This window comes from Podarcis melisellensis, assembly GCF_964234715.1.
Source record: "Podarcis melisellensis genome assembly, chromosome: 14".
NCBI classification, from domain to species: domain Eukaryota; kingdom Metazoa; phylum Chordata; class Lepidosauria; order Squamata; family Lacertidae; genus Podarcis; species Podarcis melisellensis.
Window position 1 is genome coordinate 42361761 of NC_138546.1, and position 15312 is coordinate 42377072.

Consider the following 15312-nt stretch of genomic DNA (forward strand, 5'->3'; position numbering starts at 1 on the left):
TTTTAATATTCTGTTTGGGAGCCGCCCAGAGTGGCTGGGAAGACCCAGCCATATGGGCAGGGTATAAGTAAAATAATAATAATAATACACCCTCTTTGAATTCTGTGGGTTTGCATATGAGGACATAATGACAATCATCTGTTCCTTAAAAGGTCTCAAAATTAGGTAAGTACAACCTCAGATGAATGAGAACACACAACCTATTACACCATGTCATGATTTATGCATCTATACAAGACATAGGCAACCTTCGGCCTGCCATATGTTTTGGCCTACAACTCCCATGATCCCTAGCTGGTCAGGGATGATGGGAATTGTAGTCCAAAACATCTGGAAACCTGAAGGTTGCCTATGCCTGATCTACAGGGTGGTTCACAACAAGGACTGAGCTGTTTTGTTCCTTTGAATAAAGAGTTGGGTGGTTAATTGTTTTATTGCTGACTTATGCCTGACGCTTAGCTTCTGACACTGTACAAATGTATAATTTGCATTAATTGCTCCACCCAATTTTTCCTCTGCCCCTGCACCCCACATGCATGTGCCCCCTGCCCCGTGAAGGTTGCCCAGAAGTGAATATGGTCCTCTGGATGATGCTGAACTGCTACTCCCATCATCCCTGGCCTTTGGCCATGCTTGCAATGGCTCATGGGAGTTGCAGTTCAGCAACATCCAGAGGTCTAACGCTTTCCCACTCCAGCAGGGACACCTTGCCAGTGCTCACAGCTGGTTTCACCTCCATGTGGATGGAATTCCCCTGCTTAGTGTTGTTACCAACAGGCCTTGGCACTGAAATGAAAAGAAACACAGTCTTCACTTCAGGATTGGGAGTTCCCAGGTTTCCAATCAACAGAGATTTAGTTTCCGTTTCCCAAGAAATTACTTAACTTTGACATCAGCTGAAATGGTTGCGTTTCTTCATCACTCTTTCCCTCTATTCTTGAGAAAGTTATTCATGACCTAAGTTGTAGACCTCTTTGTGATCAACGGAAGATTTATTGTTGTTCAACCCTCTTCTGCCATAGGCAAACTTGGTCCTCCAGATGTTTTGGGACTACAATTCCCATCATCCCTGACCACTGGTCCTATTAGCTGGGGTGATGGGAGTTGTGGTCCCAAAACATCTGGAGGGCCAAGTTTGCCTATGCCTGCTCTTTAGCATACCTTCCAACATTTATCCAGTGAAAACAAAGATGTCCTGTTTTTATTTTTATTCCCCACCCATCTGACTGGATTGCCCCAGCTACTCTGGGCGGCTTCCAACATTTATAAAACCATAATAGAACATTAAACATTTAAAAACTTCCCTATACAGGGCTACCTTCAGATGTTGTCTAAAGGTTGTATCTCCTTGTACTTATCTCCTTGGCTTGGGGAGTCATATAACTCCATACCCTCCAACATTTATCCAGTGAAAATAGGGGCGTCCTACCACACCCTCCAATATTTCTCAGATTAAAATAGGAACATCCTAAGGAAAAGCGGGACATTCTGGGGTCAAATCAGAACCCAGGATGGCTTCTGTAAATCTGGGACTGGGTCCATTTTTAGTGGAACACGAGGAGCTCCCCAGGGCAAACATCCCTGAGGAGAAGTCTGTGTCAAGGGACTGTGAGGCAGACATGGAGTCCTGGCAACCCAACCTCTCCATCAAGACAATAGACTGCTCCTTCATGAAATTGGAGATGGATACCAAGCAACCACCAAGCCCTACAGGTGCAGGCTCAACCAGCTGCTAGATGCCAGGAGTGCCTGTAAGCAGAATGATTTAAACCAGGCTTCCTCAACCTTGGCCCTCCATATGTTTTTGGCCTACAACTCCCATGATCCCTAGCTAGCAGGACCAGTGGTCAGGGATGATGGGAATTGTAGTCTCAAAAACATCTGGAGGGCCGAGGTTGAAGAAGCCTGATTTAAACAATGTCCAGAAAGAAAAGAAACCAATGCTTTACTGAACAAAACCAGTACATAATATGAGAAATAAACAGGGAAGTTTTGTCTGTCTTAGTAGTTCAGGCCTAGTCCATAGCAGAGACACATACGACTAACATGCAGTGGAAAAGCTCCTCAGAACTACACAGACAATAAGAACTTGTGTTACCTCAGCAAGGATCATGCCAATTAACCCATTGTTACTAACTGAATGGCCCCTGTTGTGCTTCCAACAATGCCTAGCTGAAGAACAAGGACTCCCAAGGGCCTGGAGTTCCTGGGGACTGAACCCTAGGCCTTTGATTTCAGGGACACTTATGTGCACCTAGCTTCATGTGGATCCAGTCCAGTACAGTGGTACCTTGGTTCTCTAACTTAATCCATTCCGGAAGTCCGTTCAACTCCCGAAACCGTTTGAAAACCAATGCACGGCTTCCGGTTGGCTGCAGGAGCTTCCTGCACTCAAGCGAAAGGTCGCATCAGACGTTCAGCTTCCGAAAAACGTTCGAAAACCGGAACACTTACTTCTGGGTTTTTGGCATTTTGGAGCTGATTTTTTCTCAACAAGCCATTTGAGAACCAAGACACCACTGTAGTGGCAAAAACTCATTTTTTCCAGATAATACATGTACAAGTCACTTCAAGCAACTGTTTCACAAAGCAAGGAATGACTTGTTGAACACGGTGCTTGCTGTCTGCAGCTTTTATACTTATATGAGCACGTATTATACTTGTATGAGCATGATTTGAAGATGAATTATATGGTGACTGATTCATTAGGAACAAAATGTTTTAATCGAACTGTTTAACTGGCTGAGAGTGCATTCCTCAGAGCAAAGTTTAAATGAGTTCAATGACATTTACTCCCATGTAAGTGTATGTACGACTGTAGCCTAAAAACGTTGCATTTCACTTTCTCTGTGCACACTATCTTCAAAACACACTTGAAATCCTTTCTTTCCCTCAAAGAATTATGGGTATTGTAGTTTAGCCTTCACAGAATTCCCAGAAACCCTTAATGAACTACAGTGCCCAGAATTATTTGGAGGGGGGAGTGCTTTAAAAATATAGGATGTACACAGTCTTAGTCTAGACTAAGGCAATGCTGCAATCCTATACGAAGGTATCTGGCAGTAAGCCCCACTTGGACTTCATTCTGTAAGGCGTGCATAGGCTTGTGTTGTACACGATCCAAAAAAAAAAAAAAAACTCTCTTCATATTGAGAACACATGGCAAAATAAACAAAACGTTGCCTCATCAAAAAGCATTCAGAAACCATCAAAGAGCCAAAGATTCTCAATATGTAAAATACAATTTATTATACTGAGGCCATTCGTAACTATCAACACAATATATTCCATTCAAAACTCAAAATATATCATCAATAAATACTGCCTAATCAAAGGGTGCAGTGTGTCAACTTAGTTATTGCACAATGAACTCTTAACGTTTACAGGTTTTTTTATAGTGCATTTTGATTTGTTACAGGCATAAGCACAGAAATCCATTTTCCAAACCAAAACCGTGGGAAGTGATTTGTCAAGGTCTGCAGAAGACTCAATATGTTCCCATGTAACAACAAAATACCAGCTACACTGCATATTTGCTTATGCAGCTAGAAACCTTCATATCTAGTATAAGTATATTTACATCTCCTTTTTTTCTTATTTAAATATTTTTTTTAAAAAAACCCCAACAACTATGCCCTATTAGTGAATTTCAGATTGTGGGCTGAACTACCAGCTACCAAAAGCTCAATAACTTAAATCTGGACTGAAGCAATATAATTTACACTTTCTATATTAATTAGACAGTATCCTTTACAAACAGCTAGCATTTGGAGAACTTTGGTGCTGTCTTAGAACTGCCCTCACTGCATTCAGTGCAAACATAACTTTTTTCCACTTCCAGGGTAAGTTCTGAAAAAAATAAAATCAGTTTTTTTAAAAAATCTGCAGCCTGGTTAATCTTGAACTAGGAAAAAGGTAGTTGTAGAGGGCACCAATTGGCTAGCATCTATGGCATTACTAACTGCAGAGGCATTTGACTGGTGTACTTCTTTGCTTGTACTTTCAGCTCATGAGAGGCATCAGGTTCCCATGCTGCTTTATCAGCTGTTGCTTTTTCAGCATGGAAAGATGCAGGACTGAGAAATACTCATTTGTTGATTTTCCCCATCTAGGACTGAGTCTGAGCATTGGTCCACCTAGATTAAAGGTAAAGGGACCCCTGACCATTATGTCCAGTCGTGACCGACTCTGGGGTTGTGGCGCTCATCTTGCTTTATTGGCCGAGGGAGCTGGCGTACAGCTTCTGGGTCATGTGGCCAGCATGACTAAGCCGCTTCTGGCAAGCCAGAGCAGCGCACGGAAACACTGTTTACCTTCCTGCCAGAGTGGTACCTATTTATCTACTTGCACTTTGACGTGCTTTCGAACTGCTAGGTTGGCAGGAGCAGGGACCGAGCAACGGGAGCTCACCCTGTCGCAGGGATTCGAACCGCCAACCTTCTGATTGGCAAGTCCTAGGCTCTGTGGTTTAACCCACAGCGCCACCCGCGTCCCTCCACCTAGCTTAGAGGGGTGTAAACTATCTGGCTTTCCAGGATTTTAGACAGCCATCTTTCCCAATCCTTCTTGGAGATTCTATTCTGCATAGAAAGCCTGCACTTTGCCACTAATCTGTGCCTCGTTCTCTGTGTTTTAAGAACAAAGCTTCTGTTCATAAATAAGATAGGAACCTTAATTCACCAGTCCCTTTTACAAAAGGCCACATTCACAATGAACTGTAGTTTAGCATGATGTGGATAAGTCTAGCCTCCTTAGGAGCTTGTGTGCATGGCTAGAAGATGGGAGTCTGGGAGCTTTTGTATCTAATTAAGTTAAAGGTAAAGGGACCCCTGACCATTAGGTCCAGTTGTGACCAACTCTGGGGTTGTGGTGCTCATCTCGCTTTATTGGCCGAGGGAGCCGGCGTACAGCTTCCAGGTCATGTGGCCAGCATGACTAAGGCGCTTCTGGCGAACCAGAGCAGCGCACGGAAACGCCGTTTACCTTCCCGCCAGAGCGGTACCTATTTATCTACTTGCACTTTGATGTGCTTTCGAACTGCTAGGTTGGCAGGAGCTGGGACCGAGCAACGGGAGCTCACCCCGTCGCAGGGATTTGGACCGCCAACCTTCTGATCAGCAAGTCCTAGGCTCTGTGGTTTAACCCACAGTGCCACACACATCCCTTGTATCTGGTTAGCTGTAGCTAATTGTGGTTTGTATGTTTTTTGGCAGCAAAATGAGGTTCATACTAGACTTCATACCTAGTTTCAAATAAGCTCAATGTCAAACCATAGTTTCTGAAGCACACATGCTAAAATTAACTATAGTTAAGTGTTCATCAAAGTTCTGAATGAGAAGAAGGGAAAGGAGGTGTTACAGAACTCAAGAGATCAGACTTGTTCATGGTGTGTAGGGATGGGAAGGTTGTGGCCCTCGAAAATGTTTTTGGGCTGCAACTCCCATCAAGCCCAGTCAGGGATGTTAGGAGTTGTAGTCCAACTCCTGGAAGGCCACAATGTCCAAATACAGCCACTCTAATGACCAGGTAGGGTGCTCAAATTCTAACTAGGTTGGTGTGCTTACCCTTTAGGGAATCTTGTTTGCCAATCAATCATTCATATCCAAGTGTTGTGTAAAAGCTTACATTTCCCCAATAACTATTTGCCAGTGACTCCAGTGCCGTCGACTCATAAATGGGTTTAGTAAGTACCTAGCATTTAGCATCTTTATAATGAACATAAAATCCCTCCAATTACAGAATGCAAACTTTCCAAGGAAACACATGACTAGCATTTCACAAGCATATACATGAAAACTACTTTTCATTTCAATTTTGCTGCACGCTTAAAAGTTGTTGCAGTTCAGAACACAAAGATTATATTGCTGCATCTATAAACAGTTAAAAAAGAGACTGAAAGGATTCTTCTTACAAAAAAATACACTTTTATATAACACCCATTATCTTCAACAGGAAATTTTGTGGCTTGGTAGGATCGGATCCTGGAAATAGCTAACTCAAATGCAAACTTACTTTATTTTTAAACTGACTGAGTTGAGCAAAGCAGTAAAGTGTAGTGCCAAAGTATCGCTTTTGAAATTCTCAACCATGGTGAAAGAGATTGGGGAAATGGTACATCTGCATTTGGTGTAAGTTTCTGAAGGATCTGCCCCAATTTTCGTACCCTTTTAATAACAACCAGCTGATACTGAGCATAGCTGTCAACTTTTCCCTTTTCTTGCGAGGAATCCTATTCAGAATAAGGGAATTTCCCTTAGAAAAAGGGAAACGTTGACAGCTGTGATACTGAGTGCAATCCACACCCAACAGAAACAAATGGCCTAAGAAAACCCATTGATTTTTAAATTAGTCTGAATTGCAATAGTGTTTTTATTTTTAAAAAAGCTTCACAATCAATACGCAACCAAGGAATGTTTCAAGAGCCAGGACTCATTTAGTTGCTCCATATAAACTGACTGTCTGGAAGGGTGACAAAGTGTGCTTCTTCTCCACAACGGTTTGGAGCAGGGATGGGTCTCCTGTGAGACTCTAGACTGGTGTTTCCCAAACTTGAGTCTCCAGCTGCTGTTGGACAACAAGTCCCATCGTCCCTAGCTAGCAGGACCAGTTGTCAGGGATGATGGGAACCGTAGTCCGAAAACAACTGGAGACCTAAGTTTGGTAAACCCTGCTCTAGACACTGCTGGATTCCAAATCCCATCAGCCCCAGCCAGAATAGGCAATGATCAGGATGATGGGAGTTGTTGTCCAGCCACACCTGATGGGCCAAAGGTTCCTCATCCCTGGTGCGAAGTCTTATATGAAAGAGGGCAGGTTGTGTCATATCAGGACCTGCCCACGCACTCTTCTCACATCACAGTAACACTCTCCCATTTTATTTTCACAACTACTCTGTCAGGTAGGGTAGATTGAAATATAATGTATGGCCACAGCTCACCCAGAGATTCCTGGCTACGGGGGCGGGGGGCGGGGGGCAGATTTGGGCCTAGTTTGACATACACCCTGGTGTGAGATCTTCCTATTATGGAAAACCCAGAAGGACACAGAGAGGAAGGGCAAATCCTTCATATTTTCCCCTTAGTGGCTCTATGGAACAAGAGAATGAACCCTCAGATACTCTGGTTTTCTTCCCAAGTTGACTTCAGGAAGAAATGCAATTACACGCAAGTGCTGGATACATAATGTACAATGAAATACTAAATTCTGTTCCAACAGGTATTTTGACAGAGGTCTGGCTCACAGAATTATTAAACCATTTCTTAAAAAAAATGGTAGTTTCAAAAACAGAAGTAAAAACAGCTTATTATTATTATTATACCACACATAAGATTTCCCCAAACCACCCCCACTGTATGATAAAAGTATATTACCTTTTCTAACCAATAGTGAGTGTTTCTGGCCAACAACGTGATAAAACACTGACAATGTCACATTCAATCTTTCAATTATCACCCTGTTGCATTTTCTTTCGTTACTGTAGCTTTTGCCTTTTCCGATCTGAGGTGTTCATTTCCCCCCATCCCATTGCAATTTTAACACGTATCTGCCAACAGCACCGGGGGTTAAGCCCAGATCTAGAGAGAGAGAGAGAGAGAGAGAGAGAGAGAGAGAGAGAGAGAGAGAGAGAGAGAGAGAAGTCAAAGTCAAATGATGAGCATCAAAAAAAGATTACTTGCGGTTTTCTAAAACAACCTGCTTATGTTACAACGGGAACAGCAATGCTTCTCTTAGGTTCATTCATATGGCCACTTAAGGATGCTGTTGTTGGGAAAACTTTGGCCTTCCAGATATGGCTGAAATATAATTCCCATCAGCCTCAAAAAGCATGGGCAATGGCCAGCGATGATGGGAGTTGTAGTTTAGCATCACCCGCAGGCCAAAGTTTCACAGCAGCCTCCAACAGAGGAGAGTCTACCACCTCTCGTGGGAGTCTGGTTTTTATTATTATTAATTTAAATAGTGTATTTCTGGATCTATTAGAAAACTTTCTGCAGTGTCTGCATATAGAAGCTTCTTAGAAACTGGGCGTCTAGCAATCTCCGGTTCTCTGCAACTGATTACCAGCAACAATTGAGGCAGGTGACTAATGTTACAGTGTTTAGGTGATTACCCAATACATTTTTGTTTAAGAAGGATTTCCCAGAGATGTGACCAAGTTATTTATGGAACAAGTATATAACTGAATAAATTTTTTAAAACAGATTTTCAAAACCTGTATTTCTCTTGTTCTCTGATTCAACGACTTTACACTACAAAGCTGGCTATAAAATGCATTTTATTTAATCATACTATTTCTGCATTAATCATAGGAAATGCTGATTCTGGGGAAAGAGGAAGGAAGCGGAAGAACGAAGAGCCCTTACTCTTAGAGTGTGATCCCAGGATCCTGAGCAGAAGGCCGTCCCGTCAGGCGAAACCCTCAAAGTGCTAACTCGATTCTCATGGCCAAACAGGATAGAAACACGAGCCCCTTTCAGAACATCCCACACGTTTATGGTGTAGTCATTGTAGCCAGCAAACAGTAAGCGGCCTGCAAAAGGAATTCGTAAAGAATGATGGCATTACATGAACAACGACATTTCCAGGGCTTATACAATGGTACCTCAGTTTTCAAACACCTCCATAGTCGAACATTTCAGAACTCGAAAGCCGAAAACCTGGAAGTAAAAGCCTCGGTTTTCAAATGCATCTCAGAAGTCGAAAAGGAAACGCAGCTTCCATTTTGAGTTTTCTGAATTGAGGCTTCCATTTTGAGGCTTCCACTTTCAGTTTTCGAATATTTCAGAACTCGAACGGACTTCCAGAATGGATTATGTTAGAAAACCAAGGTACCACTGTACCCCGATTTTTAGCAAATCCAAGGAAGGGCACAGACAATGGCAAAATCTTCATATCTTGTTCAGCCAGTGGTTCCCCAACTTTTTCTTTCTTTTCTGGACCACGTAATGATTATTCTGCTTGTTGCGCAGTGACTGAAATTCACTGTGCACCTGCATGTATTTTTTTAATAACAACAACAACAATCATTTTTTATACCCTGCCCTTCCCGGTTCCGAAAACCGGGCTCAGGGCGGCTAACAACAAATTTAAAACACTTAATTGATGCAACAAAAAACAGCATAAAATACAATACAAAACGTGAATAACAATAAATTCAGAATTCAAAAATCAATTTAGGGGGGAAATCCATCCAATAAACATTAGATTATCACCAGGGCTAGCTGACTAAATTTGGGACTATTTGGGCCAGCGAGGAGACCAGGGGAGAATTAGCTGTGGGATCCCAGAGTGGGTAATCTTCATAAAAAGGGGAGGGGAGGGGAGGAAGGAGAATAAAAGATCAGGTTAAGGTCAAATTGAAAGCCAGGCGGAATAGCTCTGTCATGGCTTCTTTTGTTTCTTATATATTGTATTTTATTGCAAACCATAGAATTCAGATCGTAATACAATAAAATACAGCCTATGCAAAAAAAAATAAACAATTAGCATACAACTGAAAGTCAATATGAACATTTAAGGTAAAGGATGTGCCATCTTCTGCCTCTATCCACCAATCTACAGACATCCTGCAGACCAACTGAATGATGTTCGACTCCTCTTAGATCTCACTGCTAGGAAACAAACCATGACCCCCAGCTGAACCGGGATCCTGGTTTCATTTTGCTCCAGCAATTGATAAGCTCAGATCAAAACGTGGGTACAAAAAGCGGTTTGTTGGAACAAAATGAACTACAAGCCCTGGTTTAGATGCAATGCAAAACCATGTATCATGCAAAACCATGTATCATGCAAAACCATGTATCATGGGTTGTTTTCTGGAGAGGAACAAAGTGGGCACAAATTACTTGTGGTTATGGCTAGTGAACCTAGTTTATGGCTTAATGTGGTGTGCAAGCAAGGATACGGGTGGTTAAAAAAATTATATAACACAATTAAAAACAGATTCAAAAGTAGCCACAAAACACACTAACCATCTACTATGCAATGGTCTGAGGACTTTTAACTGTCCCTGATACAAATGAAGGCATTTCTTAAAAATGCAAGCTTCATCGAGATACAGTATCTGTTCAGGACATTTGAATGGTGTATCAACTTAGATATTTAAAATGAGATGGATGTTTGATGGTTAATGTACTATTAATGTGAGCTGCTGTTTCCTTTTCTTTTTCCTCTCCCCCATTTTTTTCTTTCTGTTGTTGATAACTTGCTATATTTAAAAAAATATTTTTAAAAAGAAAAAGAGGCAAAACAAAACCAGACTTCCATATGCAACCCACTGGTGACAGAAACTACTGTTCTCACATAAAGCAGGGGCTAAAAATTGGTATCATACTGGATGAGGAGGGGTGTAGATTTAGAAATATTTGAGGTCCAGTTGTATGTGAAATAGACTTGGTTTTAGTGACCCCCCCTTTTTTTTAACTGTGGTAATTTTTATAAAGTAAGAGTACCTGTCAGGTGAGTTTACACTGAATAATGTGGGAAGCTTTTGTAGTTGTTGTTTTTTAAAATATATATAGCATTTGATGAACTGATGAATTCAGGCTTTGTAATAGAAATTGTAATAACATTTTGTGTGTGTTAAAAAAAAGCAGTAACTAAAATTAAGAATTGAACAGAGTTGCCAAGTCATGATTTCAAGTCTTCCTTCCCCACCCATTTCTGAGGAAGGAAAGGGCTCAGCCACTGGCCTTTGCTGGCCTTCGACTCATCGGTCTTCCTTTCAAACAATCACTGATGCGGACTAGGCAAAGGAACATCAAGGAAATGATAGTCTCACAACTCTGCAGCCAGACTCCTCAACTTCAGGGGATGAGAGCAAGGGCTGTGAAGCAGAAGGGAAGGCATGCAGGGCCTGAGTTTGAGAAGGCAGCACTGCCATCCTCTGACCTGGGAGAACTCGGCTGCAGATGACTTAGGAAGACCTGAGGCTCCTCTGCTCCATTGCAGAAGATGTGTACTGGCACTTTAAAGCAGAGCAGCATCTTGTAGCACAGATAGTGCTGACCTTTAAAGCCCTAAATGGCCTCAGCCCAGAATACCTGAAGGAGCGTCTCTGCCCCCATCATTCAGCCCGGACACTGAGGTCCAGCTCCAAGGGCCTTCTGGAGGTTCCCTCCCTGCGAGAAGTGAGGTTACAGGGAACCAGGCAGAGAGCCTTCTCGGTGGTGGTGCCCACCCTGTGGAACGCCCTATCAGATGTCCCTTCAGATGTCTTCTAAAAGTCAGATAGTTGTCTGACTTTTAGAAGACATCTGAAGGCAGCCCTGTTTAGGGAAATTTTTAATGTTTGATGTTTTATTGTGTTTTTAGTGTTCTGTTGGGAGCCACCCAGAGTGGCTGGGGAAACCCAGCCAGATGGGCTGGGTATAAATACAGTGGTACCTCAGGTTACAAATGCTTCAGGTTACAGATGCTGCTAACCCAGAAATAGTACCTTGGGTTAAGAACTTTGCTTCAGTTTGAGAACAGAAATCGTGCTCTGGTCTGGCGGCGCAGCAGCGGGAGGCCCCATTAGCTAAAGTGGTACCTCAGGTTAAGAATAGTTTCAGGTTAAGAACGGACCTCCGGAACGAATTAAGTTCTTAACCCAAGGTACCACTGTACCCTATTTTTCCCTCTATAAGTCGCCCCATGTATAAGACGCCCCTTATTTCTCAGATTTAAGAAAATGGGGGGAGATGGCCCAGAGTATAAGAGGACCCCTAATTTTTGACATTATTTTTTAGGGGGGAAACCTAGTCTTATACACAGAAAAATATGGTAATAAATAATAAATAATAAATTGTTGTTATTGTTATAGCTATTTTGTTGTTATTATTGTTGTTGTTGTTGTTGTTACTATTAGGCTGCACTTCTGCTACTCTCAGGTCTCCATTTCAGCTTGTTCCTTGCTGCAGAAACTTCAAACCCAGCCTGAACCCTGCTTTGCTTTGCACCCATCCACCCTGAAACTTGTTCCGTCCTGCCTTGGGTTAACACCCTGGGCTTGGACCTGCTGCACAGCAGATGGGAGCCTCCTCCTTCACTAGCAAGACCCAAGATGTTGTCCACATGACAGGCGTGCAAAACATTTCTGCCTCTTCCAAGAAAGGGAATGAGCTTTTGCATAACAGACCAAGGAAGTGGAACGCAAATAACAATGGGCGCCCAGGATGTTCTGTGGAAAAAGAGAGTATGTCTTGCTCATACAGCAACCAGCAGCAGATGGTGTGAAAATTTGCTGGCATGTGCAGCTGCCCTTCATCACCCAAAGTGCATGTTGCGCAACTACACTTGTCGTGCTGTTAGAAAACAAGTAACAAGTTGCCTGCTGCACAACACTGTACCTTCCTCAAGGTTTGAGCTAATGTCGACATATTTAGAAAAGCCATGCTAATTCCAGAAAGTGTCCTCATCGCAACAATATACAGTGGTACCCCGCAAGACGAACGCCTCGGAAGACGAAAAACTCGCTAGACGAAGGAGTTTTTTGTTTTCTTAGCCGCTTCGCAAGACACATTTCCCTATGGGCTTGCTTCGCAAAATGAAGCTTGCCCCGCAAGCTCCGGGGATAGCGGGGAAGCGCAGCGCGCCTTCCCCTCTGTCCCCAGGCCCCTTTTGAACCAAGGGGCGGCAACGGGGAGAAGCGATCTTCTCCCCGCCGCCCCTTGCTTTAAACAGGTCCGTGGGCCAAAGGGGAAGGCGCGTGGCGCTTCCCCTCTGTCCCCGGATGGTCTCCATAGGAACGCATTGATTGATTTTCAATGCATTCCTATGGGAAACCGTGCTTCGCAAGACGAAAAACTCGCAAGAAGAAAAAACTTGCGGAACGAATTAATTTCGTCTTGCGAGGCACCACTGTATTTTAATAAAATGATGCCCAACTAATTGGAGACACCCAAAGTGTTGCTGCTGTTTTTAGATCGAACCTTTCTAAAATCAACCAATCCAACTGATTCAAATCAGTGAAATGTTGCAGCTCAAGCTATAGCCAATTTTCCTCAGCCATGAGGGATACAGAAGCTAAAGCAACACCTTCCCAAAAGCATGCAGTGGAGTCAAAGAACTGTTTTCATGAAATGTGAGCTACCAGCCTTAGCCTCAAAACCAAAGCTCAAGAGCAGCCACTTGAAGACTGCAGGGCCTGCAACGATTCAGCAGTTTTACAAGTTTATTTCACCAGCTAAGGGGACTTCCAGGCATCCTTCCTGCTATATTTGCAGGGAGATTAGACAACGCTGGCTATTCAATGAGCACCCATCCTGATTTGTCTGCAGATGCACCAAAGCAAGCGTTTTGTCAGACTTTCTACTTTCCTTATTGCAATAAATTTGATCTTTTGGGTAAATGGGTTTGCTGCACAAGAGCTCCCAACTAACTATAATTGAGCAACCTGAATTTGTCAGTATGTGAATTACCGTATTTTTTGCTCTATAAGACTCACTTTTTCCCTCCTAAAAAGTAAGGGGAAATGTGTGTGCGTCTTATGGAGCGAATGCAGGCTGCGCAGCTATCCCAGAAGCCAGAACAGCAAGAGGGATTGCTTCTTTGGCTGCACAGTGATCCGTCTTGCTGTTCTGGCTTCTGGGATTCAGAATTTTTTTTTTCTTGTTTTCCTCCTCCAAAAACTAGGTGCGTCTTGTGGTCTGCTGTGTCTTATAGAGCGAAAAATACAGTAATCCCAACTGCAGAGTAGCCACAGTCTGCAAGTGCCCTCGGTTCTGTAGCTGTGACAACAATCGAAGCCACATTGAAAAGAGATTATAGAACAGCTCTTCCCGCCTGCCCCCCAAAGAAAAGTGTGTCAGAATTCATGTCTCACCACTAAGGGAAAAGTCCACACTGGATGCCCCGAAGATGATGCTCTCTTTGGAATAAATGGCCACTTCTCTGTCTGCCCGCAGGTCATATAAACGACACTGGTAAGAAAGGAGAAACAGTATCTGTGCTCAGGCAAACGCATTAGCTGGTTTTTGATAAGATTGATAGATACCAACAGGACAAAACTCTCTCTCCCGTCCCACCCACGAAGGCAAACTTGGACCAGTAGCTGGTCCAGCCCACCTGTCAATCACCTGACATCATTACAGCGGATGTCCAACCTGTTTAAGCCTGTGGGCATTGGGGGAAGACACAATATCTGGCCTGCCAGGATGTCAAGACAAGTCACTGTTGCTTTGGGATGCTGGGGAAGACAAAAGTTTAGCTCTCTGCTCAGCCAGAAAACGCACTGGGTGGCCTTGGGCAGATTTGTCTCTGCTTAGCTACATCCCAGGGCTGCAGTGAGGTTCAAATGAGATGCGGATGTATTTGTAGTCCCCTACTGAGCCTTTAGAATAGGCCTTGGCGGAAATCTAAATCAGCTGCAAAGCAATGCCAAGTTTTCCCCCCGCCGCCCCCCTCCATTCTTCTAACCCTCCCATGCGCGCTTCTGAGCATTAAGAACCACTTTTCTGCCACAGTGCAGACCCTTTCACACTTGCCAGGCTGCTGAGCGAATGCATTATGCCTCTGATGAGCCGTGCTGCGCTATGCTATACGACATATAGCTATGCTATAGAACATGCATTCATACCTTCACATGCCATAAGAAACCTGTCTTGCATTATAGCCATTCTGTAGACCTGTGATTAGCTATGCATCCATATGACACAATAAAAACTCTGGGGAAAGCCTCCAGGTTAAAGGTTTTGCGGTTGTTTTGAACCTTGCCAAACCAAAATATTCTAAGTGCCGTTAAAATACCGTATTTTTTGTTCTATAGGACTCACTTTTCCCCTCCTCAAAAGTAAGGGGAAATGTGTGTGCGTCTTATGGAGCGAATGCAGGCTGCGCAGCTATCCCAGAAGCCAGAACAGCAAGAAGGATTGCTGCTTTCACTGCGCAGAGATCCCTCTTGCTGCTCTGGCTTCTGAGATTTTTTTTTTCTTGTTTTCCTCCTCCAAAAACTAGGTGCATCTTGTGGTCTGGTGCGTCTTATAGAGCAGAAAAAAATATGGTAATTCACTGTGGAAGAGGCCCTTGGTGTCCAACAATATATCTTCGGGTGACCCAGTTTTAACTTCTTTATGCCTGCAATGACAATGGTCACTTATCCCTAAGGAAAAAAGCCAATGGGCTCAATTATGTATCAGCCTTGCCCCTGAAGCTAGTTCAGATTGCCATACCTACAGATGGGCACCTTATTGTTCCATCACACGCTTCCTGGACACCACACCCTCTTTGAAGGGTGCAGAAAGCTCATTTGTACATTTTTAAAGGGCTGCAGCTCATCTGGAGACCACCAAGTATTAGGTGAGAAAAGAACGTGCAAAATAAACAAGCCATAAT

At 43.3% G+C, this 15312-nt stretch overlaps 1 protein-coding gene across 2 annotated transcripts in view; it reads right to left on the bottom strand.

Moving 5' to 3' along the window:
- Positions 1 to 6411: 6411 nt before the first annotated feature.
- The window catches only part of GNB5 (G protein subunit beta 5), a 34415-nt gene continuing 25514 nt past the window's right edge, over positions 6412 to 15312 (bottom strand). For both annotated transcript variants that reach the window (XM_081888730.1, XM_081888729.1), the window contains 3 exons: positions 13805 to 13901; positions 8364 to 8530; positions 6412 to 7574 (listed from right to left, as the gene is read on the bottom strand). In XM_081888730.1, coding sequence (XP_081744856.1) covers positions 7563 to 7574; positions 8364 to 8530; positions 13805 to 13901 — 276 coding nt within the window. In that variant the 3' untranslated portion in view covers positions 6412 to 7562. The remainder of the gene's footprint in view (positions 7575 to 8363; positions 8531 to 13804; positions 13902 to 15312) is intronic.